The following is a 26,654-nucleotide window of genomic DNA, read 5'->3' as shown; positions in this document are numbered from 1 at the left end:
AGGGGCTGTACATCATTCTGTGCATGCATCAGAGTCATCCACACACCGTGTTTGTAAGCGTTAATGTATAGAACTGCTGGGATGTTACTGTAGTTGTGCGCTGAGTAATGACACTATCTTGTAGGTGTGTGTGGGAGGATGTCAAGGATTCCCAGTGACTACCATGAAGGCAATCTCAATTCCTTACATTCAGGGTCTTGTACATGTGTGTGTTGGTGTGAATGCATGAACTCTGTGTGTCAGTGCGCGCTTGCACATGTGCGTGTACGTGTTAACATGACACATGTATGCTGATGGTAATGTATTAGTGTGTGTGTGTGTGTGTGTGTGTGTGTGTGTGTGTGTGTGTGTGTGTGTGTGTGTGTGTGTGTGTGTGTGTGTGTGTGTGTGTGTGTGTGTGTGTGTGTAAGATTTGATGTGCTGCAGTGATTGCCTTGTCTATGGGGATATAGCTGTGCTGTCAGCCCCGGAGGGTTAGTGTCTTTTTAGCCATTGAAAATGTCATTACTGGGATAATGTACATAATTGACTAAGTGGATGGATGGAGGGAGAGAGGTAGAGAGAGACCCCTAGTAGTGTAACTAAAGGCTGCAGTATGACAGAGATCTCTGCAGGCTGATTCAGGCTTCTGTAGGCTCCATCTGTGTCTTTGTCATGAGGCTTTAGAAGACATAAGGAGCTGCAGAGTGTTGAAGACAAGTGAGGAGGTATATAAAGAACTTTAATGGACTATTAAACACCAATGAGGTGGTCGATGTGTGGTAATCCACCATTATCTGTTTCTATATGAGACAAAAGACTACACCTCAGGCTCCTCAGCCACATCGCTGTTGGCGGGCACTGCGGCAGTTGGAGAGAACATAAAAATCACCCAAAAGTGTTGGAGTATGCAGGGCACGCTCAGAGAGAGGGGGTGGGGGGGACACAGGGGGGAGGGAGATAAGGGGGGAGATAAAGGATAGAAAGGGAGAGGATATGGAGAGAGGAAGAGTGAGAGAGGAAAGAGAGAGTGTGTGTCAGAAAGAATGAGAGCAGAGTGGGTTTACTATCAAGCCTTCAAAGGGATATCTGCAGACCTGACAGCAGAGCTTTCTCAGTGAGACTCACTGTGTTTATCAGATTGTGTGTGTGTGTGTGTGTGTGTGTGTGTGTGTGTGTGTGTGTGTGTGTGTGTGTGTGTGTGTGTGTGTGTGTGTGTGTGTGTGTGTGTGTGTGTGTATAGCCCTCCTCTATAGCCACTGCACAATAAAGAGAAACTGTGGATTTTCCTAAAAGCAGCTCAATGATCTGAAATCGTAAATGAACCCCCACTGTTTCAGGTATCATTTCCTTCAATGTCTACAGTGCAGTCACTATTTGTACAAACAGGCATTTCAGTGGTTTAGCACGGCCGGCACAGTGAAATATCCTCCATGAAGCCTCTCAGTGATGTCACCCACGGCTGGGCTAAAACACGGCTCGACCATAAATCATGGCTAGCTGTAGCTTTGTCCCATTAGGTTAGCGCAAGAAGAAAAAGCTAATTATGCTTGATCAAGAAGAACATCCCCAGACAGAGAGAAGGAGAGGAGGGACAGGGAGGGAGGGAGGGACAGTAAGAAGTGGTTGGAAGAGACATTGGGAGACAGTGAAAGAGGGTGAGGAAAGAGAGGGACAGAAAGAAAGGAGTGAGAGGGAAAGAAGATGAGCAGAGAGAAATAGGCTCAGACAGAGATACGGGTGGTGGGAGAGATTGATATAGTGTGAGGAGGAGAGAGAGGAAAGCCCATTTTCAAGCCTTTCCCCTTTTCTTTATTGATGAGTGCAGCTTATTTCCAGTGTAGCGGTCGTAAATCACAGTCTCCTATCTCCCACCGTTACGCCTTCATCCTTTAAATATCCCTATGTGTGCCTGTATGTGTATCCCCATGGTTTCCAGGCCTACATTAATCACTTAAACTGTCCCTCTCCCAGTCTGCAGCCACGTAGTTGATGCGCCAGCAGGGCAAACTGGCACCTTCACCCACGGTCACAGCTAAACGTTCCGCTGGTTATACTCTGCCAACCTGGATTTGTGCAGTAAGTTTTAACATTGTGTCCCATTGTTTGATTTGTTTTTACTTTGTAAACTGTACAATTATACCACATTCAGGGGCATCATAACCATCTAACCAAGAAGGTTTTGTTACTAAAATGCCTATGATGTGTTCATTCCACCTGTGTGAGTGTGAACTAGTCCTGGTGAGTCACCGTGGTGCGTTAATGTGGTACAACAGTATACTACTTACCGTAGTGTGGTATAATGGCCCAGGCCATGGCTGAAGCATAGATCTCTCCAATCATCCAGAACATGCAGAGCCAGCTCAGGTGCTCCCCTCTCTTCTCTCTGGACAGCACCTCCGCAAATAAGGAGAAGACGATGGGTACAACTCCCCCTGTTCTGAAGGAGACAAGGACAGGACAATGAGTTGCTTAATTACTTGGTGGCGCAATGCACCAGAAGATGATATGCCATAGGACAACGAGTAGAGCCACACGGATTATGCGTAAGGTAACATTTTCTTAACGCCTACAAATTAGTTGACCCATGAAAATTAACTATATCGATAGTACATTGCTGCAACAACGGCAAAAATCATATTTTTTTTTGTTATTTAAAAAAAATATTTTGTAGGGCCTTTATTTTCTCTGAGGAACCTTTTGTATTGTTCAGACGTGACTCAGCTGGAACAGTTTTGACTACTGTAAAAGTAGACAATAGAAACAAACACTCTAACAATTTTCCTCAAAATAAGCCAACTTTGCCAAAAGGGCATTTCCTTGGCTTTCCAGTTAACCATTAGGCTTGGAGCCAGTCGTCCATGACTCCAACAGAAGGCAGTTTGGCTGGCAAGCCTTTTCAATTACATTGAGTCCCTCTGGGGAGAGGGGCGGGAGGCAATTAGTAAATGAGCTTTTGACAGGGACCGTTACACCCCTCCAATATTTTCTCTCTATAAATCAATGCTCTGTTCTTACATTGCTAGACATGTGAGGCTAGAGGCCATGCAGCCAGTGAATAACAATATGGACATTCAGAAATGGTGCTGTAAAGACTTCTCCACTATCCTGCTGCGCTTTTGTTTCGTTTCCTTGTGTAGCGAAATAGAATGTAAGCTCGCGAGATCAGGATGGTCATACTGGCCTAGTACAGTAGTTTCCAAATGTCACTTGTCCATCATAAGGCTGCTTTTTAAATGCCCCAGAAGCACATTTCAGACAATCATTTGTCACAGAGCCTTTCACTAAAGGCTTACCAAAAGCCAGTGTGGCATGACGACAGTGATGGCTAAGGAAACGTCCCTAGGATTTGTCAAGCCAGGGGAAACCTTGACAAAAACACATCTGATTGAATGAGACACCAGAATCAGCAAGTGCAAGACTGTAAGAAAGGACTGAATGTTGTTTGCTGAGATATTGCTTTTAGAATTCTTGTGCACTTTTTGCTTGAACTTTTTCAAATTAATTTGACGAATGAGGGGAATTCTTTTGTGCTAATTGTTTTGTTTTTGAGTCTTGTAAAGCATTTTACCAGCAATGTTAAAATCATTAATCCACTCCAAGTAGAAGACGTGTTTACAAAGGCCCTATATTACAGTAAATATATTACAGTAAATCCCCTGTTATCACTGACACAGCCTAGTTGGTCTAAACTAAAGTCTTTCATGATGGATGTTAGGAGCATACTGCCATACTGACAGGAGAGTGGTTGACACATTCACTACTAGTCACACATTATTTTTATTATTATTATTATTATTATTATTATTATTATTTATTATTTATTATTATGGATATAGATAGGAGTGAGTGAAACCTCTCGGGGTTATGTGGGTGAAATATAAGAGTTAGTCTATGTAAACAGAGGGGTCCACAACTAGATATTCATTTAAGAAACCAAAACAGATTATTTACAACAACAGATAATGAATGAATGACTAACTTCTGTGAAAAGCAGTCTCTATGGGAATTAAGGAGTTAACGACGTAGAACTGCAGGGCCATTTGATGAACGACTTGAAAGGACACATCATGGTTGTAGCTAGCTATGTCAGTTGTCCTTACTCTACTGTTCATGCCACAACTCACAATACATTTTTTAATCTCCAGTATTATTTGTAATTCACTTTTCTAATTGTTTGTTTAGTGTGGATTATTATAATTCAGTAGCCCATTATTTACGAGAAATAACACATTGATGTTGCTTGCCATTGTAACCCCAGTCAGATAGACTCACCCAAAGCCTGCGATCACGCGGCAGAGTAGGAAGATGCCATAACCCTGAACGAAGGAGGAGAGGAAGGCGAAGAAGCCGTTCACACACATGCAGATGAGCAGACACTGTCTGCGGCCCACCTTGTCCGACATGCCCCCCCAGAAGAACGCCCCCACCATCATCCCCAGGTACACAATACTGCCTGCAGAGAGAGAGAGACAGACAGAGAGATACCTTAGATTTATACCATATCTATTTGGACAGCACAAAGTAATGCTCAAACCGATTGTCATCGAACCTTCAAACAAACCAACAAATACTGTGTGAATTTGACAGTGTAGATAACAATTGTTGACTGGTGGATAAAGCTAATCTTAATGGTGGATTCACATCGTCTTCAGCAGAACACAGTGGACATAACTGTTTCATTTATTTTATATATATATCCCATGCTATTTTAATATGCAATGTCATAATCACCTCTAGTCCCTCTCTACCTGACATCATATCCCTGCCAGGAGACATTGCGTGTTTCCTAAATGGCACCCTATTCCCTTTCTAATGCACTACTTTTGACCAGGACCCATAGTGCTCTGGCCAAAAGTAGTGCACTATCTAGGGAACAGGGTGCCATTTGGGACTGAACCATTGGGATTTATGCCCCCCCCCGTGGGCTCTAGCTGCTAAAGTGAAGGGTATAAAATTGTCACAGTAAAGTATGGAGTGGCATTAAGGCCCATTAGTGCTGATTATCATACATCAATAAGAACATGTAATCACCAAATCTGTTGAATGACTCTGTTTTGTGTAATAAATTCCACTTCTCCTGAGAGTGGAGATGTCTTGGTAGAATAACAACTTGATAAATCCTGCTCATCTTTTGACTGTTAACACCTTGATCTCATGCAGGAATAACAGAGGATCTCTCTTGCCTTGCTGCCCAAACCATAACCCAAATGATACTGTAGATTCAACTTTTCTTTCAGTTTTGTGTTCAATTATTTGCACATCCCAAGAGCACACTTCATAAATACTTTCACCAAGAACTATTCGATTCCTGTTACGTGTCAGAATGATAAGGATATAACTAAGATTTGAGGGATGAAGTCCCTACAGTAAAACACAACCCATTCTCAATCCCACTGTGATGTGATGAGTGAATACAGAAGGAATGAACCTGGACCCACTAGTGTGACATGAATCAATGGGATGAAGAATGTGGTCAGTAATACAGTGCCCTTTGCGAACCAATAGAAAACCTCCCTGGTCTTTGTTGTTGAATCTGTGCTTGTAATTCCCTGCTCGACTTAGGGACCTTGCAGATGATTGTATATGTGGGGTATAGATATGGGGCAGTCATTTAAAAATAACACTATTATTGCACACAGAGTGAGTCCATGCAACTGATTTTGTGACTTGTTAAGCACATTTTTTTTACTCCTGAACTTATTTAGGCTTGCCATAACAAAATGGTTGACTACTTATTAACTCGAGACATTTCAGCATTTCTTTTTAGATACATTTTTAAACATTTCTAAAAACATAACTCCACTTTGACATTATGGGGTATTGTGTGTATATAAGTGACACAGCATCTCAATGTAATCCATTTTAAATTCAGGCTGGAACACATCAAAATGTGGGAAAAAGTCAAGGGGTGTGAATACTTTCTGAAGGCACTGTACAGGGTGACTTGATCTCTGCATCAATTTCACACACTGCTGATCATGGTCTTGGAACACTATGAGATATCCTTCTCTATTGTTAACGCCACTGTTCCTGTACCCTGCTCCTCTCTAATCTCAGGAAGATGTTCATCTTCTCAAGTCTAAACGGTATCCACCTTTAGTCATAGTCCTGCTATGGCCTACCAGTCCATTTTGGAATCTTTCTAGGATTTAATAATTTCATGCATTGATAGAATGAATGCTGCGAAGTCCTGGTCAAGAGACATTTCCATCAAACATGATTCCTTAAGAGGACTCAGACACCATCTAAATACATTTTTTTTTCATATAATAAGAAACCGAGAAAAAACGGATAAACCGACGAGTAAACAGAAAATGGCGTCAAAGGGATAACTCTCTCATTACAAAAGCACTGTCATTTATATTTTAAATTTCAGTCGCTATGACAATAAAGAACAGATTGCAAATAGATTAGGCCATATTCTGATTACACATGGTGTGGTATAATTTAGCCTGAGGCAATGACGTCTGGTCCAAATAATTGCAATTCAGGGTATAACAAGATACACCTCATTCAGATCTCATCTCCCCACTGTTGTGGATAGATGGGGATCTGACTTAACTCTCTTACTTCAGGGGTCAAACTGGGGTCATTCACACTTGGCCATAGTCGCTAATCTGAGGTCCTTCTTTATGATCTAATGGTTGAGATGAGGATTTGGGGAGAGTCAGCAAGCCATTCGGCCATCTGATACAGCCCTGAAACCAAGGCATTAGGAAGACAGCATAGTCCTTGATCTCTTCCTGACAAAATGGACAACATAAATAATGGTGATATATCAAATACTGCCCATACTTTTCCCCACACTGTTTTGCAAGCCTTAGAGGGTTCTTCAGCTTGTCCCCTTCTGTAGTGATGGTGGAACACATCTATGCAGTTACATACACTGTATTGCTATATGTTTTTTTAGACAATATTATATTGATACTTTGACTCCAAGTATTGATTTGTAAAAATATATATATATATTTATATTTTTACGAGGTAGCGTTAGCGAGCACTAGTCGGCTGTACCTGCATCATATAGCTTTCTCTCCATCTTCTTTTTAAATAGTGAGCCAACATGTTTTCAGCACTTTTATTCTCATGCTCTCTCTGCAGCAGACATGTTTTTTATAATATATTTTTTTAAACCTTTACCCCTTTTTCTCCCCAATTTCGTGGTATCCGATTGGTAGTTACAGTCTTGTCTCATAGCTGCAACTCCCGTACGGACTCGGGAGTGGGGAAGGTCGAGAGCCATGCGTCCTCCGAAACACAACCCAACGAAGCCACAATGCTTCTTGACACAATGCCCGCTTAACCCAGAAGCCAGCCACACCAATGTGTCGGAGGAAACACTGTACACCTGACGACCGTGTCAGCATGCATTGTGCCCACAGGAGTCGATAGAGCGCAACGGGACAAGGACATCCCTTCCGGCCAAACCCTCCCCTAACCCGGATGACGCTGGGCCAATTGTGCGCCGCCCCGTGGGTCTCCCGGTCGCAGCCGGCTGCGACAGAGCCTGGACTCAAATCAGGATCTCTAGTGGCACAGCTAGCAACTGCGATGCAGTGCTTTAGACCACTGAGCCACTCGGGAGGCTGCAGCAGACATATATGTAATATGTTTGGAACATCAAATTGCAATAAAATCACAGTATCTAATCGTAATACCAGAATCGTGAGAATCGCGATACATATCGTATCGGCACCTGAGCATTGTGATAATGTCGTATGGTGAGGTCCCTAGAATTTCCCAGCCCTACCCACAAGGGAACCCTTATGGTTCTAGGAAGAACCCTTTCCCCCCACAAATAACCCTTTTGTCTCAAAAAGAGAGAAAGGAGCCTAGGATGCCAGATATCTTCTAAAACCGTAAAACAGTTGAACCATGATCATACTGTCTAATAGCCCCTAGAGGACGTCAGAATACCTCATTCATGTATTGATTGTTGTGTGCTTTACTGCACAGCATCTGAGGGTGTGATCATCTCAGCACTGGCGCCAGGAAATAACGTGAATCATGGGGGAAAGACATCTACAGTATCACTATGTTGAAATACTCTAGCGTCCCATTCACCAACTGTCTAGAAGCATTTAGCCAGCTACACATGGTTGTGCAAAACCTATATTTATATGCTAGTATCCTCTATATGCTTTTCAGACACACAAGTACCCATAAAAGCTGCATGACTTCAGACAAGATATTTCTCTTTAACTGTGCAGCCTCTAGTCTACAGACTATAGTCCCCTGCTACTCTTGTTATGACCAGGCACTTTTCTAGGCGCTAGTTTGCTCCTGTAGAACCCAAGAAATTATTACGCTGCACAAACTGTTCTGCAGGAGGAAGCAGCAGTTGACAGATCATCTGGTGGTGAAACAGGGTTGGCCACACTTTCTAAGAAGTATGATACTAGTGCATTTAGGAATGTTGGTTTCACACACATTACACATGGTTACTAAATAAAGTACTGCTAGACTAAATGATACAGGAGTAGATATGACCAAATAGACATTCACCCCTCAGTTAAGGCTAACTTAGAGGCAGACCGTTTGTCAGAGTGGCTCAGTGCTCTCCATTATCTGTAGCCACTCCCTGTCCTGTCATGGCAGGGGAGTGGCGAGGGGGAGGGTGAACGCAGCTTCATTCAAACCTGCAGGCCAACAGAGGGTCAAGTCAATTCACATGTTATCCTCTGTCACAGGCTTTCAACCTTACCTTCCGTATAGAAACCATGTGAGCAAAGCCTGGGCGTCCGAGTCTATTCACGTGTAAAAAGTCTAGTTCTATAGGCTATTGCCCAGAAGCCTGGCGGTTGGAGAGATAGAAGACATCATTTATACACAGGTCACATCTAGAATAGCTGGGGAAAGGCAGGGTGAATGTGTGTGTTTCTATTCCCTGTTGGGTGCTAGAAGGTGTGAGAGAGGAGAGTTGTGATGATGAGGTGATCTGTGGCCAAGCAGGAGGTGGTGAAACAACATGACTGTCTGGGTGATTGAGTTCTCTCAACAGGGTGAAACGAGACTGAATCTTTGACAGAAAAAAAGACACCCTACTACACTGCCCTGGGATATTTATTTTCGACCCGAGGAAAGAGTGCCTCCTACCGAGCCCTCCAACACCACTTTCAGCAACATCTGGTCTCCCATCCAGGGACCGACCAGGACCAACCCTGTTTAGCTTCAGAGGCTAGCCAGCAGTGGGATGCAGGGTGGTGTGCCTCTGGTCTCAAAAGTGAAGAGAATATACAGTATTTGAATTTGGACAGGTTAACTGCATGGCAACGAAACTCTACATCGTCCCATACAAAACACGCTGCATCAGAACTCTCAGACACAACTGTCCCAAAGCACTCACATAGATCACAGATATGTCAAAATACATCTACAAAACAGGGAAATGTTCAACAAACAGTCAGACACGCACCAACACACAAACCTTAAAGGGAGAGGTACTGGAGCTGAACAGTGCGGCAAAACACACACACACACACACACACACACACACAAACACACACACACACACACACACACACCCAGTTAAGGATCATGATTCAGCAGCTCTTGTAAACTTGACAATGAAGGGCAAAAAGAGAGAGATAATAAAATAAATTGTAATGGGGAGGAGAACAGGGCAGATGGAGAAGGGGAAGGAAAAGGATGTAAACAAATAGAAAAGGGCAGAGAAAATTAGCATAGTGAGAGGAGAACGAGGGAGAGAAGTTCGGAAAAAGCGGAAAGGAGTGAAGAATAAGAGAGTGAGAGATAAAGAAAAAGAGAGGAAACGGAGTTCAGAGAAAGGGTGTATGAGAGGAAGTGAAGAGAGAGGGAGGGGACATGGTGGTGGTGATTTTTGTGCTGTCAGATCCTGAGGAGCCCCCTAAGAGTAGTAAGAGCGCTCAGCTGCATCATGGTCTCTTTTCCGATTTCACGCTTTGATGCTCTTCACTCTTAGAGGGGTAAACTGTTTCAGCGCCACACAAAACGCCTGCCCTGTTCTATTCATACTGCATATAGGGGAGTACGGCGTTCCTGTCTGAATATAGGGGAGTACGGCGTGCCTGTCTGAAGCTAATTCTGTCACTGTAAACAACGGTCTGGTGATTTCCTTTTATTTGTATTTTTTACTGTTTTCATACTCTCTCTTTACCTATCCTCTCGTCTCTTTTCTCCTCTCCTCTCTTCAGATCTTCTTTAATTTTTCCTGTCTGCTTTCTTTCTCACTGTGCTGATCTCTCCCTGCTCTTCTTTTTCTGCTTGTGTCCTCCTCTTCTTTCCCATATCTTTCCTCTTCTTTCCCATATCTTTCCTCCTCTTCTTTCCCATATCTTTCCTCTTCTTTCCTTTCCTCTCCTCTCCTCCACTCTCCTTTTCCCCTCCTCTCCTCTCTTCTGTTCAGCTCCTTTACACTGAGCAGCGTGTAATCACATTTGTACCAGATCATGTCAGGCTTGATGGGATTCGTGCCCCCTCTTTTGCCGTAAGAAAACCACCACCTCTGCAGAAAAAAAGATTGGGTCTCTTTGTCACATTTTTGGTTGGTGGGGGTAGCAAAGATTTCAATGAAATCTTTATGAAATTATACTTATCTTGGGCCCAGGGGTGCAAGCACAATGGGATGACTCATTCAGCTAAGTAATGCTTCTAAGCTCCCTTGCATCAAGGGTAATGACCAGATAGGCGTGAAGTATTTTGATACTATGAGTGCTCGATAAGAGAACCCCCCCCCCCCCACACACACACACACACGCTCTCCCACCCCACAGCCCTCTACCACACACACTCTCTCTGCGGTAGCAGCGGGTAATCTCTGCAGTGGCACTGCTATCTCACTGCAGTTTAGCCATGCTCAGCTGCCCCTGGCCTGGACCACGCAGATACTCACAGCCTGCCAGCTGGCTACCATATACAGAGAGAGAGACAGGGGTAGGGAGGGAGAGAGTCAGGGAGAGAGACAGAGAGAGAGAGAGAGAGAGACAGGGGTAGGGAGGGAGAGAGTCAGGGAGAGAGACAGAGAGAGAGAGAGAGATGGGAGGAGAGAGAGAGAGAGAGAGAGAGAGAGAGAGAAAGAGAGAGAGACAGGGGGAGGGAGGGAGAGAGTCAGGGAGAGAGACAGAGAGAGAGAGAGAGAGAGAGAGAGATGGGAGGAAGGAAGGAAGGAAGGAAGGAAGGAAGGAAGGAAGTGGTAAAAGGAGGAAGGAGGGAGAGATGTAAAGAGAGAATGAAGGAGACAAAAAAGAGGAGGGAGAACAAAGGAGAAAGAGACTAAGAAAGGAAAAGGAAAGAGACTAAGAAAGAGAAAGGGAAGAAAACAGAGGAGGTGAAAAGTGATAGTGAGGTGCTTTCTCATTCCTCCATCGTTCCCATGCAGCAGTTAAGATTCCTGTGGGATCCTGTTAGGTACAAATTTTATTCTGTAATTTAATCTGATTGATTTCATTTCATTTGTCAGATTGTATTATCCTGTTACACTGGGCTCAGTTTGACCAGCTTGCGATGCAAAGCCTCAGTCTCTGGGATGTTATTCATGTTTCCTTGCGATGGGTCTGCATGGAAACAAATAAGTAAACTCAGGTTGAACTAACTAACCAACAAAGCACTGACATTGGTGTTGTTTGTATACAAAATGCACAGATGTGTAATTAAATATTCCACAGAAAATCATGGTTTCCGGGTGGGACGGGAGGACGCGAGCGGGTTTATTTTCATATTTCTGTAGCTCTAACCCCGCTCTGAAAAAGAAAAATGACAAAACTAAATGAAAAGAGACACATCTGATGATGATCACATTGGACCCCAACAAGGTCAAAGTAACTCCACAATACACACAGACAAACACAATCCCGAGTCACCTCATCTGGGGAGGGAGGGAGGGAGGGAGGGAGGGAGGGAGGGAGGGAGGGAGGGAGGGAGGGAGGGAGGGAGGGAGGGAGGGAGGGAGGGAGGGAGGGAACATGAATAAGGGTAAGCAGAGCATGGAGCAGTGAAAGTAGTAGTGCCATGTCTCACTGTGCAGGGGGTGGAGGGCTGACTGATTCTATGTTTTTACAATATGACATTAACACAGGCAGCCCCCAGACACACATGTCATGTCAGACTCGATAGTGATGGATTACAGACCTGCAGCCATCTGGACTAGTGTGACTCCAAGTGAACACATTGGGAAAACTAGTCCCTCAACAAGGACACAGAAACCAACGTACCGTTACACGGTACTCTGTGGACAATCGGAATTTAATCCTGTTGTGATCTCACAGAAGTTTACAGAAACTGCTAAGCACTCATGTTTTAAACACACACACACACACACACACACACACACACACACACACACACACACACACACACACACACACACACACACACACACAACCCCTAACTGCTTACCTAGCCATCCAGATCTGGAGTTTGAGCCACCCAGAGCACACATGTCCGTCTCGGCGCTGGGTAGAACGAACCCCACCACGAACACCTCCACCCCATCCGACATGAGGGCCAGGCCCAGTACCAGGAACAGCTGCCACTGGAACCTGCCGTGGCCACACTCCTGGATGATCAGCTCATACTGCTGGGCCAGTTCCTCCTCGTCCGCCTGCCTCTCTTGCTCCAGCTCCTTACGGTCCTTCAGGCTGTCTGTGACGGGCTGCCCCAGAGCCACCTGCCCCTCCCTGGCCCGCCTGTCTCCGGCCGCTGGGATTCCCTGGTACTCACCTTCGTAGATCTCATCTTCGTCATCATGGCCCTCTGTGGCGTCGCTGGCATCACTGGCCTGGTCGTTGTCATTGTAGCCTCCATCCTGCCTGGGAGGGTTACGGTAAAAGTCGTCCCCCTCGTCCACCTCGTCCTCGAAACGGCTGTATTTGCGCTGGGAGTACTCGTCTGTGGTGCTGTCCACGACCTTGTTGACCTTTTTCACAGCGTGCCGCTTGGCCTCCTTGACGATGTCCTTGGCCCCCTTCACTAAGGAAGTCCTGCTTTCGTAGCTGTCGTCCATTTTAGCTCTGATGGACGTTCAGGGGTGGGAGTACAGGGGGGTAAGAAGAGGGCGGAGGGAGATGGATGGAATCCGGCAGAGAGGTTTGGGAGCAGATCAGAGTGGTGGGTCTGGAGATGCAAGGAAAACCCTGAAGTCTGCAGTCACAACAGGAAGTTACCCTCACTGGCTGTGGTGTTCATTGGTCAAGCTGTGGAAGAGAGAAAGAGCAAAAGAGAGAGAGAGAGAGAGAGGTGAATAACTCTGGAAGTTTCGACAGCTGCATTTATAACCAGACAAACAGGTGTTGCAGGAAAACAGCACTGACACCTAACTCTCTTAAACATTCTCTCGCTGTCCTGCCTGCCCCTTTCCCCTTTAATCATTTACTTGAGTGATGTAAAGAAAATGGCTTTGGCCGTATTACAGTTTATATTCATGAAGTATATTACATTTCCAGGAGAGCTCCCCTGTTCTATATTTCATGAGTCTCCTTCAGTCTCAGGTCTTAAACAGAGACAGGAAATGTGCTGAGTCATGATCAAGGTTCTGGTATATAAGAGCAGGTGTGGTGACCCAAGCGGAACCGTAGTGTCATCCTTAAATCCATGCATGAGGAGGATCCACGGGAAACACTGAAAACAAATGGCCTCTGTGTCACCAGCATAATGTACAAACACATACACACTGTGTGTTCGAAGGAAATTGATTTGGCAATGTTACTGATTTCATACACATGAACTAGGACACACACACACACACAATGGGCAGGGGGAAACCCTCCCAGTCAGATGAGGCCTGGGTTGGCAAGACTGCACCCTCAGCAAAGTGGAAACAACCGGATGCATCCGGCTTTCAGGGGAAATGGAAAGAGAGCCTGTGACGTGACTTCCGCTTTTGGACGTTAACAACGCAACACTCCATCTTAACTCCTCCTCCACATTTACTGGATTGGTTGAATAGTGCAGAAGAGAACCTCCCCTCTCGTCGGGATCAGAAAGAAAGAATTGCCGTTCATGTGTTTCCTTTACGCCTGCTACATTAGGTTAGCAGGCAGGAGTGTGACCCCAACACAACCCTGGAGTGATTCATTGTGAATGATCAAAGTGTAAACCAAGACCTACAGTATATCACAGATTGACTTAATCACCCTGGCTGAACTCTTTCATACTACAGCTGCATAAAAAATACATTGCTGATTGGAGGGAAGAAGGAAGTTAATTGGGAACTGCCAAGCAATTATCCAAGGGAAGAAGGCTTTGATTCTGGTAGAGACTGAGAGGCGTGTCCTTATTCTGTAAAATTCTAAGTGCTGAAATGTAATATTTTTGTGTACTTTTAATTAACAAGTGTGGGTGTGTGTATCTCTGCATCCATTCAGTGTGTCTCTGAGCTGCTCTCCACAGGGCCTAATGAACACTGAAGCTCTGTCAGGAGGCCACAAATCACCTCCCAGGCTCCAGCTCCCATTATACAATTTTACTGGGCAGAATGACACAGCTGATTCAAGGTGACTCTGCTAATCCCTTCTGTCTCATTGGCTGGCTTCTGCAGTTAAGACCAAGTCTCCTTTTATATGTACTGGTCATATTGCCTGTGTTATTCATCATTGTAACTAGTACAGGGTTCTGTGTGTTACTGCTTTCTCGTTCTCGTTATTGGGATCCTTTTTTTGCAGAGAACCTTAGTTTGATGAACATCGCTGAGCTGTATTACAGAGGACACTCAGGTTAGGTGAAGTTAAATAACCATCTTCAGAGATTTAATATGCAAACCTGTCTCTCTCAACCCCCCTGCTATACTGTGCTACTCTACTATTGGAGCCCATTCTGCAGTTTATCTTGACAGCGAAGCTTGCACTTTTAATGCTTCTGTTATGTGAACTCAGAGTCAGGCGCTGCCAGTGGCTTGTCAAGACTCCTGACAGACTCTCAAGACATTGACGCTTCCTAGTGTTTCATGCAGGTCATGAGTTGGGTGCTCACACATACACAAGCACCTCTAAATGCAAAGTAAGCAAGCACACAAACACTCACACACACAGATGCACACTCTCCACATGCACTCTCTCTCTCACACACACACACTGATCATACACACACACGGTGGGTTATGTGTGTGTGTGTGTGTGTGTGTGTGTGTGTGTGTGTGTGTGTGTGTGTGTGTGTGTGTGTGTGTGTGTGTGTGTGTGTGTGTGTGTGTGTGTGTGTGTGTCCAGCATCTGTCTGTCAGAGAGTCTGTGGAGCAGAGTCCAAGCCCCCTTGTCAGTGGAGATGAGGATCAGTGAAGACATGTGCATACCAAGGCCCTCACAGTCCACCTCACCTGACCACCACTGACGGGACCGAGACAGCACAGACAGCCAGACCAACAGGGGCAGTCTCACTGCCATCTATCATACCACTCCTACGTCCCTCTCCTCACCTCTGATCCGTCTATCACTCCCCTACCGTGTTCCCCTTTTCTATCCATTATACCACGCACTACTTTCTTCTGTTCATTTACACCCTTCCATTCAACCTCTCCCTCCACCATCCCCTCGTATCCACCTGTCAAACTAACTAACTAGTTATCACTCCAAACCTCTACCTAGTCTCCAAACATATCTAACTGCCCTACTATATACAGTAGGTAAGGCATTTCACTAAACTAGACCCTATGTACCTGTGAAAAATGTGTCAAAATGATTATTTTTTAAATCCATTAATGTGTGTACTGATTGAAAAGGGATGTTTTTACAAAAAAATGTACCAATCAAATAAATAAGTCTCTACTTGGTTGTAACGCCCCATCCCCACCCCCATCATTCTCCATCTCCTCCATTCCTACCAAACCCATTTCAGTTCACACTGTGATGTCATCCTGCACCAGGCCTGACAAGGCAATCAACGTCCAGAGATTGCACTAGCGGGGTACCACTGTCACGGGAGAGTGTGGACTGGCATACAGAGGGGTTAACAGGGAAAAAACTACTTTGGGTTGGCTGAGATCAACAATGCTAAGCGCTATAGATCCATTAGGACCATGATTAGTTGAGTATATCACTGAGGCAGGAGTTCCTGCACTCCATTCCATCTGAGTCAAGACTCGAAGAGATATAGCTACTAGCTAGCAACATTGGTTTTACATTCAATGTATCGTTTTGGCCATTTGTGTCTTCAGCAGTGTTGCATGCAAATGGGTCTTGGTGCCCCACAGTTAGTTTATATCACAATATGTTGCTTTCTCAATTTGGCCTGAATTCATGACACAGATCACCTGACACAAGGCCATTTGACTTTTACAAGCAGGAGGTTAGAATGAAAAACAAAAGCTTGCAGGAGGAGTTTACAGGTTTCCTGATCCACACCTACTGAAGGCAGTGAACAACTCCTTTATTTCCATGAGATCATAAAATCCTATGGTGGATATAATAGCAATATAGGGGAAGCAATCTATTTAAACAGAAATTATTAATATATTCCATCCTAGTCATGTTTGACCCTTTGAAAGAGGGGAGGACATCCAGCATCAAAACGGAGAGTGCATGACCTCATCTGCAAGATGGAGCCTGAGATTGGGATGTCTTCAGTTAGGAGATTTCATCAGACACTGATGCCATTACTGAGAGAGAGAGAGAGAGAGAGAGAGAGAGAGAGAGAGAGAGAGAGAGAGAGCAGAAAGGTGGAATACATAGAAAAGAGAGATGTATAAAGAGGGATAGGCAAAGGGAGTGGTATGGAGACAGGGGGATGGGAGGAGCGGTATGGAGGTGAGATGGGTAGAGGGAGAAAGAGTTGAGATGAAAGAGGAGAGGGGATGGCAGGAAAGAAAGAGAGATGGTTGAAGGGAGAGAAGAGGGGGATGAGTGAGAGAGATTATAGCAGAGTAAAGAAAATGAGAGAGGAATGGAAGAGAGCTAAGGCAAACTAGTCATGTGGGTTACACAGATTAGACCTGGAGGAAACCTGCTTCAATAGTGCTCTGTAGTGCAGAGTCAACCTTCACAAGGATATATTGATGATGGCGACTGGTTTGAAGTCAACTTTTGCAAGTTGGCAATACCTTTTTTCTCTGTAAGAACCAGAATTATAAATATTATTGTTGACTTCAATGAATCTCGTGCTGAGTGAAGATAAGACATACAGTTGGAATTCACCCCATGCTTATAATAATAGATAGTTCCCTCACCACTGCAGTGAATGGAAGTAAATGATGTTGTGACGTCACGTGATGGTGCTGGTCAAAATGAACGGCACTTATATATGCACTCTACACACACTATGTTGTGACCTACAATAAAGCTGAAGGATCCCATATAGAGCATTCACAGTTCAAGCCAAGGTAGTATACACACATCCGGCAGCTTTCACAGATGCAGGAGATAATGGCCAATGGGATATCAGATAACTGCACCCAGTTCATCTTTGGGATTTGTATTACAATATCACCTAGTGCCCGTTTACTATTTCTATGTCACATAATAGTTAAAGAGTCACATTTGAGTCAGGGAGGGAGGGAGGATCCAAACAGTGTACTGTATGTGTTGTCCCTTGGTTCCCAGTGGACACACACGGGTTCCTGTTTGATCTGAGCGGTGGACATATGGTCACCCAGCCATGCCAGCCCCTCACTGCAGAGCTCGGAAACACAGAGAGCTCGAACAGAGAAGACGGCGAGCACGCCACTCGCTGCTGGATGCGGCTTTTACACTATAGTCTTTGGCAGTGATTCACCAGCCTGACACTAGTTACGAAAGGGACTTCTTTGTACCACCACAAGTTACACCAAGAGAGAAAATTGTGAAAATGGAGACACACGTACGTGTGAAGAGATTAAAGGATTTATGCAGGACATTTTTTTGCAGAAAACGATGTTGTTCAAATGTTAACTGGAGATACAATGTGAAGTTCAGAGGTCGTGCCTGAATAACATTACTGTATGATGCCAAGTAATTACATTACCAGGTTCAATCATCCCAGATATACAAATGATGTATCTGTAAATTGTTAATTTGCTTAGTGCTTAGACAGGGTTACTTGCATGGCTGACTCACTGGGTCTATTTGGAGGCCTCCACTTTTACTGCATTGTCATTGGACCAGTGTCAATTAACTACCTCTCTCAATGATGTAACTTTGAGTCGAGAGGGGTTGCAAGAGTGTATGGTCCACCTGGGAGAAAAGGATTTGGATTTAGATTTGAGTAACAAAACTATAAGATTTGGGATTGATTGGTGATTGATTGGTTGACTGATTGGAGAACTTCCAGGAGCTTTTTCCTGAATCTGAAAGCCACAGTTTACACATGGATTAATTTAGCTGTCAACACCATTAAAAGTCAAATGAGGATAAAGAAAAACTGTCTCTTGTTTCCCACCAACTGACTACAGACAGACAACACCGCCCATGAAAATCTGTCAAGCTGTTTCGGAAAGTATTCAGACCCCTTGACTTTTCCCATTTTGTTACATTACAGCCTTATTCTAAAATGGATTATATAAAACAAAATCCTCATCAATATATACATAATACTCCATAATGACAATGCGAAAACAGTTTTCTCAATTTTTTTGCCAACTTTATAAAACATTATTTACATAAGTATTCCGACCCTGTGCTATGAGACTCGAAATTGAGCTCAGGTGCATCCTGTTTCCATTGATTATCCTTGAGATGTTTTTACAACTTGATTGGAGTCCACCTGTAGTAAATAAAATGTATTGTACATGATTTGGAAAGGCACACACCTGTCTTTACAAGGTCCCACAGTTGACAGTGTATGCCAGAGCAAAAACCAAGCCATGAGGTTGAAGGAATTGTCCATAGAGCTCCGAGACATTATTGTGTCGAGGCACAGTTCTAGGGAAGGGTATCAAAAAAAGTCTGTACCATTAAAGGTCTCCAAACTGAGCAAATGACCAATTTTAGAATAAGTCTGTAAAGTAACAACATGTGGAAAAACTCAAGGGGTCTGAATACTTTCCGAATGCACTGTACATGCATGCGAAAAACTGCATAATCTCTTGTTCTGTGCACTTAGCAGTGGATGAGCTAGCGAGTGAGTGTTGTATTCGTTTTCTGTCATTCGTAGCTAGTACAGTAATACCCACATACTGCAGTAATACCCACAAGGACAGGGTTACGACTCATTTGTTGCCCAAAAATAAGAAGCTAGCTTTGAAGTGGGACTTGTTTGTCCGGTTGAAGCGAGCAGATTGGAGTAAGGAAACCGTGCACACATCTACTGTGTGCAGTGCTCATTTCACCCCAGATGACTTTGATGGCTTAGTTTAACCAGTGGAAGGCAGGATTCGGAATGAGACTGAATGAAACCAGGTGCTGTGCCATGTGTGAATGTGAACCCTGCAAGCTCTGTTTCCTACCAACCTGCCGGTACACCGCAAGTGTCAGCAGTGATGTACATGAACCGGGTAAATTCAATGTGAATTTACCTCATTAAATCGCATTGGATTAGCTGACTCTCCCTCGGCCGGTGAAACAGCCTCTCCCTCTGAAGGCCTCTCTCTGACTCTTCTTTGGTAGTTAACACAGCCGTCAATCTGTATTTCTCCGCTCTCTCTACATTATATCTGGTGGCGTATTTGTGTGTATTTTGTGGGTTCCTACCTGTGCTAGACAAGTTGTTCTCTGGCTTACTACTTAGCTATGTTGACCGTGGTGATGGTCAACATTGGTAAGCTTGGGTAGTTATCTGTATAGGCTAGCTGGCAGGCTAAAATAACTAACTTTAGCTGTCTGGCTTGCTGACTAAGATAACTTTAAGTACCGGTAACATTATTTGATAACTGGTTAGATAGAATTATGTATTTCCAAAACATTGGTTTACTTCAATGTAGCTGTAAGCTAGGTGTTGATAGCAACTGGATGACTAATGGAGTGTTAAAGTAACGTTTGCAGGCTTGTAGGGCTAATGTTAGCAGGCTAGTAGGGCTAACATTAGCAGGCTAGTTGGCTAGCAACCTGGCAAGCTGATTTGTAACAATAAATTCATCAAGTATTTGCTTGTAAGTTGGCTGAAAATTCAATTGAAACCAGTAGTCATGAGTGCAAACGATTTGGTTTCATTTGAAGTTATACTTTTGAAGTTATTTCTGTTGGGGTTTACATTATAGGGAATAGGCTTGCTTTCCAGGTCCTCCATATTGCATCACTCCCTGACATGACTTTGGCATTCTTCGGGAATTCTGATCACTTTTTTATATATATAAAGTGAGGTGTAACTTTGCATTGGGACTTTTGATGTATATACTAATGCAAATACATTTGTTTCATGTGGTTAGGTGTATGCTCCCTACCCTTTAAATGTTGCCAAGCAAGCCTACCTATAGTGCTCCTACAGAGGACTTTGATTTCCTGTTCACTGGCCATACTCCTTGGTAGCCTGCCTATCAATCGTTGCATTTTCTGAGGTGCAGTCCATGGATGACTCAGTACCCAGCACGCTACTGTACCCGCAGCCTCGCGCTCTTTTTGGCGGTAATGCAGAGTGCTATAAAAGCTCTGGGTAACCGGCCATGTGATAGCCTACTAATTCACCGCAGCCGAGAGCTCCTGTCAGACTTGCAGAGATGTGAGACTGTAACAAACATCGACTTCAATTGAAATTGAATGTAATGAAGAACAGATATCATGGGCATCATGCCTTTACTTGGTGGGTCTGTAAAGGGGTAGGCACAATGTTACATGACTAAAACCGAACTTGTCTCTTTGATGTTAACCTACATTATAGGCTAGTGTCCCAAATGAAGCCTATATATACTCCAAGTAATGTATCTGGATGGTTCGAAGCACATTTATTGCACGGACTATCTATAGCCCAAAGAAAAATCAAGCATAAACACCGAAAAAGCTGGTCAATTCAGACGTGGGCTATGCATGAGATTAAGCAGTAGTTTTGTGTTATGAATAAAGTGGGGATCCCTGCCAACATCCTCCACACAGTTGCACTGCAGTCTAGAACTACGCAATGGAACTTTGCATTTAACAATATCAAAAGTGTATTTTGCTACATTAGCCTACTTTGCACTTAGCCTATAGTGAAAATGATTCTGCATTCCCAGAAACCCTATATGAAACAATAAAGGAAACACTGTAGGCTAGGTTTTTTGAAAAATACTAATCTCAGTTTCGTCTCAAGAAATTAAAGCGCTTACCGTTGTTTAAGGAGAGAGGAAAAGTGGATTTCGCTGGTTGTTAGCCATTGCACCAGGCGAGTTTCTTGTGTCTTGTGAATGTAAATGTGCTGGTGTCCCACTGTAGAACTGAGGTAGTTGCTGTCTGATGGTGTTTTTTTCGATGCTGTTCTCTCCCTGCAGTACTTCAGGAAAGAAACGAGAGAGGGAGAAGTAGGAGGGACGGGGAGAGCTAGGAGAGAGTGCAATCAATAATTGTATTTCATTGAGTGATGCCGGCAATTCCGTGAAATCGAACAATGAAGTTAGATGGAGCATGACGTGAAACACTGCAACGGACTGTCGTGCTTGACTTGGGTCAGAGCAGTCCGGAGCGCCGTACCGGTACTTCTATTTTGGGGGGGAATTGCGTACTGGATCTGCATTGAATAGCAATAGGGAGTGGGGATTCATTTCCTGATCCCACGTTGTTCAAATGTATTTGCCGCTAGTCTGTGAATCAGTGTGTGACAGTAGGCTGTTTGAGATTGTGCAGATTAAAAATGCGCCAACCTGAATGCGCATGATGCGCTGTTACAAGATGTCAAATGTGGGGTTGTATGGTCATGAAAAGTCATGGAAATTATTGTATTGATTTTTGTTAATGTAATTCATGAAGACACACCTTTTAATATTATCAGTCACTTACAATTCTACATATCAGCCATTATCGGACCCTTCAGTGCGTGTATGTGTGTGTTTCGTGTATGCCAGTGCGAGTGTGTGCCAGTGCGAGTGGGCGGATGCCGGAGGAGAGAACGACATTTCAGCAGCAAGTATAAAATAATGACAGACAAACAGACTAACTACATAGCCAATTCAAAACATAACTTGTAGCAGTTATCTCGCTATTTAACTATAGCCATAGCTCAGCATTAATGTAGTTGTCGCCTTTCCACCGGGACTGTAGATAGCCTTAATAAATGTGCACTGTTGGAAATCTAGGATTCCCCTATATTAAACAGTAGGCATGTAATTACAATAACGTTAAACCATTTCTAAGAATGGCCTAAATGACAAATAACGTCCTGTGCATTGATCTCCCCTGAAACATTCATATTTTAGCCTTATATATATTAACATGTCTAGTTAGATATCTTGCTTTGAAGTAGCCTACCTTATCCATTTGATCCCTGATTCATTGAGTGAGTTTATAATTTCATAAAGACAAAAATATCTGGTTGTAATTTTGCAATATTTTATATCAAGGGTGGCAACCATCCTTCAGGATAGCAACTGAGTGTGCAGGCTTTTGTTCAAGCCCTGGTCTAACCACATTGTAGCTTAAACATCAGTTGCTCAACATGACTTTTATAAGCAGACTTGGATGTTTCAGGGCTGGCTCAAAAGCCAAGCCTGCACACCCAGGAGCTCTCCGGATGAAAAACATGTGCAGTTTTACTTTGTGGGGGGTTAAGTGCCCCCCACCCTCTCCCGGCACAATGGCAGGAGAGGGTAGGCCTTCATGGGATCAGACACAGCAGCACTTCCAGCGTCAACAATGCTTACTTTTTCATGTAGGCTATAATAATAGTCATGAGAATTTGGTGAGAAGTCATGGAAAATGTGTATCAACTATTTATAGTGAATAATCAGAAGTCTCTATAGCATTATTTGTGAATTTCGATTAACATAGTCTAATTGACCGACAGCTCGTGCACTTCTTTCATCCCAAGTCAAGTACTGCCTGTATGCGATATGATACAAGGTTTTGATTTCCAGAGCAGGACTTTTTAACAGACAGTTCTTAGATGACTCAAACAAACACCTTTTCTACAGATTGAAGAACTCATGCTATTCTACAAAAGCATTTAAAAAATGTCATATCTTTCCGATGACAGGCTAAAGATGAATGGCATCCATTTGAAAGGCAAATTAATGGTGCTGTAAACAGATTGTATTTGCTGAAAAGTTTCTGTAGTATAGCCTTGTGTTTATGTTGCAGTATCTTGCTCATTTGTGTTTTATGGAGTCAGCTTTGTTCTATCCGGCATCGTTCCAAATTCCAACAGCTCGACCTGTTGCAAACCATTGTGCCAAATTATAATTCCCGCCAGTCTCCAACAGCGTGAAGTGTAGGCTAAAGAAAACACAATTTACCCTACTGCAATGTTTTCAAGTTCACTTGACAAAAATGAGTAATTATATTTCTTAAATCTTTGAAAACATATGTAGACCATGGCTGGTATAATGTTGAAAACAAGGTAGGCTAGCGTATTCCGCTAAAAAGCGGCAGTGCATTAGGCTATGTGTAAATTGTTTATAACCACATAAGGCCATCAAGGCGACAACAAATTTTCATTCGCCGCAGTCCATGGCCCAGAAAGCCATTATTCGGGAATGGCTGCTGTCCACGGTCCTGAAATTATTTCAGTGCTGAATTTGCGCAATAACAATACCACTATTACCGCGTGTGTGTACATTTTCAGGGGCATTGTTGGTGTAAATGCACTGATTTGTGCGTATTTAGATTGTGTGGGTGAGGAACACCTTAACTCCAGCATAATACATGTATTTTCCCTGGCGCAGGGCCGGCTACTAGTCTACTATAGAATGAAGAATAATCTACTTACTTCGACAGTTTACTGCAGATCCAAAATTGTACTGGTATGTCCAACACGGTTTACTACTACCAGCACTGGTAGGCGAGGCTACATACCTGTTGGTGGATATGACACACTGGATACATGCATCATTGATTACATTTCTATTGCAGGCAGTCTTCAGATAATTCAGTGAATTAGGCCACAACACACTTTTCTCTCAATAAAATGGCTGAATCATGATGAGATACAGTCCTTAAAATCTTAACTTCCACTAAATACATTATAAGTAACACTGTTTTGTGCTTGCTTAGTTACAAACATGTATTCATCAAGTTGGTCCAAGTAAAAATATATATACACTGAGTATACAAAACATTAAGAACACCTGCTATTTCCATGACATAGATTGACCAGGTGAATGCTATGATCCCTTATTGATGTCACTTGTTAAATCAACTTCAATCAGTGAAGATGAAGTGGAGGACACGGGTTAAAGAAGGATTTGTAAGCCTTGAGACATGGATTGTGTATGTGTGCCATTCAGAGGGTGAATGGGCAAGACAACAGATTTAAGTGCCTTTGAACAGGGTATGGTAGTAGGCTCACCGGATTGTGTCAAGAACTGCAACGCTGCTGGGGTTTTCCCACTCAACAGTTTCCTGTGTGAATCAAGAATGGTCTACCACCCAAGGGAGATGCAGCCAACATGACACAACTGTGGGAAGCATTGGAGTCAACATGGGCCAGCATCCCTGTAGAATGCTTTCGACACCTTGTAGAGTCCATGCCCCGGCAAATTGAGGCTGTTCTGGGTGCAACTTATTATTGTTCCTAATGTTTGGTATACTCAGTGTATATGTATACTTTCCTACATAATTAAGCCTTGCCTTAGGTTACATTCATTTTCTCAGTGAAGTGTCTGTCTGGTCCATTCTTGGATTAACTCCTTTCTTAACCATAGATCAGGCTTTTTATAATCTAAGACAAAAAGTTAGAAGATCATTCAAATGTATTAAATCAGCATAATGGAGAATTAAAAGTCTGTGTTAGCATTTAGTGAGAAGCGTGGGATTTGCTTTCACTAAACACCAACACAGAATTCCAATTGAGATATTAATACCAGATCCTACTTTTCTGCAAACCTACACTGTAGGTTGCACCTGCAGAATAATGGCATGCAACCTAATGCAGGGCAGTCCAAGAGCCAAATCTGGCATTAGTCACCAGAAGAATACTGACTGATAATCAACCAAAATTATGCCATGCGTGTCTCAACCTTCCATATCTATAATGATGGCACCCATAATTACTTGGCAGAACATTGATTGAATGTTATTCATTTAGTCAGTGTTTCAAAGTATCATCCTGGTCTATCACTGCTCCCAGGTCATTGCACCTTCTTCTCAGAACAATAACATTGAGGGCATAGTGATCAATGTTCACAGTTTTGTAAGGTGTTTCCCTTTCAGCATTGAATATGAATAAAAAAGTTGACTATACAGTATATTTTTAGCTGATGAGACTGCAGTCTAGAGTCATGAAAAGAAAGAGACACTTCAAAAGTAGCTAGGAGTTTATTTTATTTATTTCTATACACACAATACAGTACACACAGATTCTAATTCTTACATATGACAGAATATCATACAACGATTGTATAATAATGTTATATAATTACATAACCAGTGATAAGTAGGCTCTTCAGATGAAGTGTGAGACAGTGAGTGCTGGGCTTGTTATGTCAAATCCTAGCGCTTCTCAAATCCACAAGCTGTGGAGAGAGATGGTCAGAGACTGATGTGAGGGACTGATGCAGGACAGGACACTCAGCCATACAGTACTCACATCCTTAAAGACCTCAAACCGTTGCAGCGGTACCACAGAGGAACAAGATCCACTTCAGAGAGATGATTATCTGCACAAAACATCCCATTTTATATTCCTCTGTGGGGTTTACCTCTTGTTGTATATGAGATTTAAGCCACTGTAAGATATGATTATCAAAGGAGTTGCATTTAAAATGGGTTCCAGCAGTTTGAGATAAATGCAGAGGTCTAGATGGTAGCAATGGAATGGTGATACTGCCAGGGACTGAAGGTATTATGTTGATTTATTTTCTTATTTTGTTATTGTTGTAATGACAAGAAATGTAGAGAGCTGGTACAGGCTATATACTGTACGTGCATTAAATACCATCACAGAAAAGACTCACACACAGAAAGGCATTTATACGCACAGATGCATACATACTGGCACGGACACACTCCCTAACACACAAAAGAGAGGCTTCTCTCTTTGTCCTCTGATTTTGATGATTCACAGGAGCGGTGACCTGAGGCTGGGACAGTCTCTGCTTTTCATTCAGAGCTGGAAGACAAAACCTCTTCAGGCCATAAGACTTCATTTACTACTGCTGGAGAGCCAAGGAGCACTTAGCTTAATGTACGGGAGAGCAGAATGATCCTCACACACACACACACGCTCTGACGCACATGGCCATTGGCCACACGCACACACACACCATCTTATCACATATTTATTTATATTTCAAAGAATCCTACTTTGGCAAAACATGCTCATACACGTAGGTACAGAGCTGCACATTAGCAGCCATTATCTGCAAATCAACAGTTATAGTGGGGGTGGACATGTGCAAGAGTCTAGTCATAAAGTGCCATATCTTTGTCCAGACAGCGATTTAGACATTGATGATAATAGTTTTTGCCTAGTGGGAGAGGTAACTGACTTAGCCCCCCCCCCCTCTCCTACCTTTGTTATTGGTCAGCTGGCCTTTATCCCTCTCTTACACAATTGCCAGGGAGTGTATACTTACATTACATGAACGGAGACAGCGTTTCCATATTTACAGGCACAAGACCAAGACGCCAACCCCAGTGAATGTATGGGAAAGGAGCATCATGAATGCAAAAGGACACTGGTGTTATTGCTGTCGTGATGTGATAGATGACTTTAGCCTGAGGGGGATGTCCAAT

General features: G+C 43.4%; 1 protein-coding gene across 1 annotated transcript in view; it reads right to left on the bottom strand.

Moving 5' to 3' along the window:
* Nucleotides 1-21,525, bottom strand: part of sv2ca (synaptic vesicle glycoprotein 2Ca) — a 31,825-nt gene extending 10,300 nt beyond the window's left edge. The window contains exons 1-4 of the mRNA XM_064969976.1: nt 21,098-21,525; nt 12,358-13,154; nt 4,255-4,435; nt 2,268-2,419 (exon numbers count right to left, since the gene is read on the bottom strand). Coding sequence (XP_064826048.1) covers nt 2,268-2,419; nt 4,255-4,435; nt 12,358-12,964 — 940 coding nt within the window. The 5' untranslated portion in view covers nt 12,965-13,154; nt 21,098-21,525. The remainder of the gene's footprint in view (nt 1-2,267; nt 2,420-4,254; nt 4,436-12,357; nt 13,155-21,097) is intronic.
* Nucleotides 21,526-26,654: the final 5,129 nt, after the last annotated feature.

The sequence above is a fragment of the Oncorhynchus masou genome, chromosome 1 (genome assembly GCF_036934945.1).
Source record: "Oncorhynchus masou masou isolate Uvic2021 chromosome 1, UVic_Omas_1.1, whole genome shotgun sequence".
Lineage (NCBI taxonomy): Eukaryota > Metazoa > Chordata > Actinopteri > Salmoniformes > Salmonidae > Oncorhynchus > Oncorhynchus masou.
This window is presented reverse-complemented; position numbering and strand designations above follow the sequence as displayed.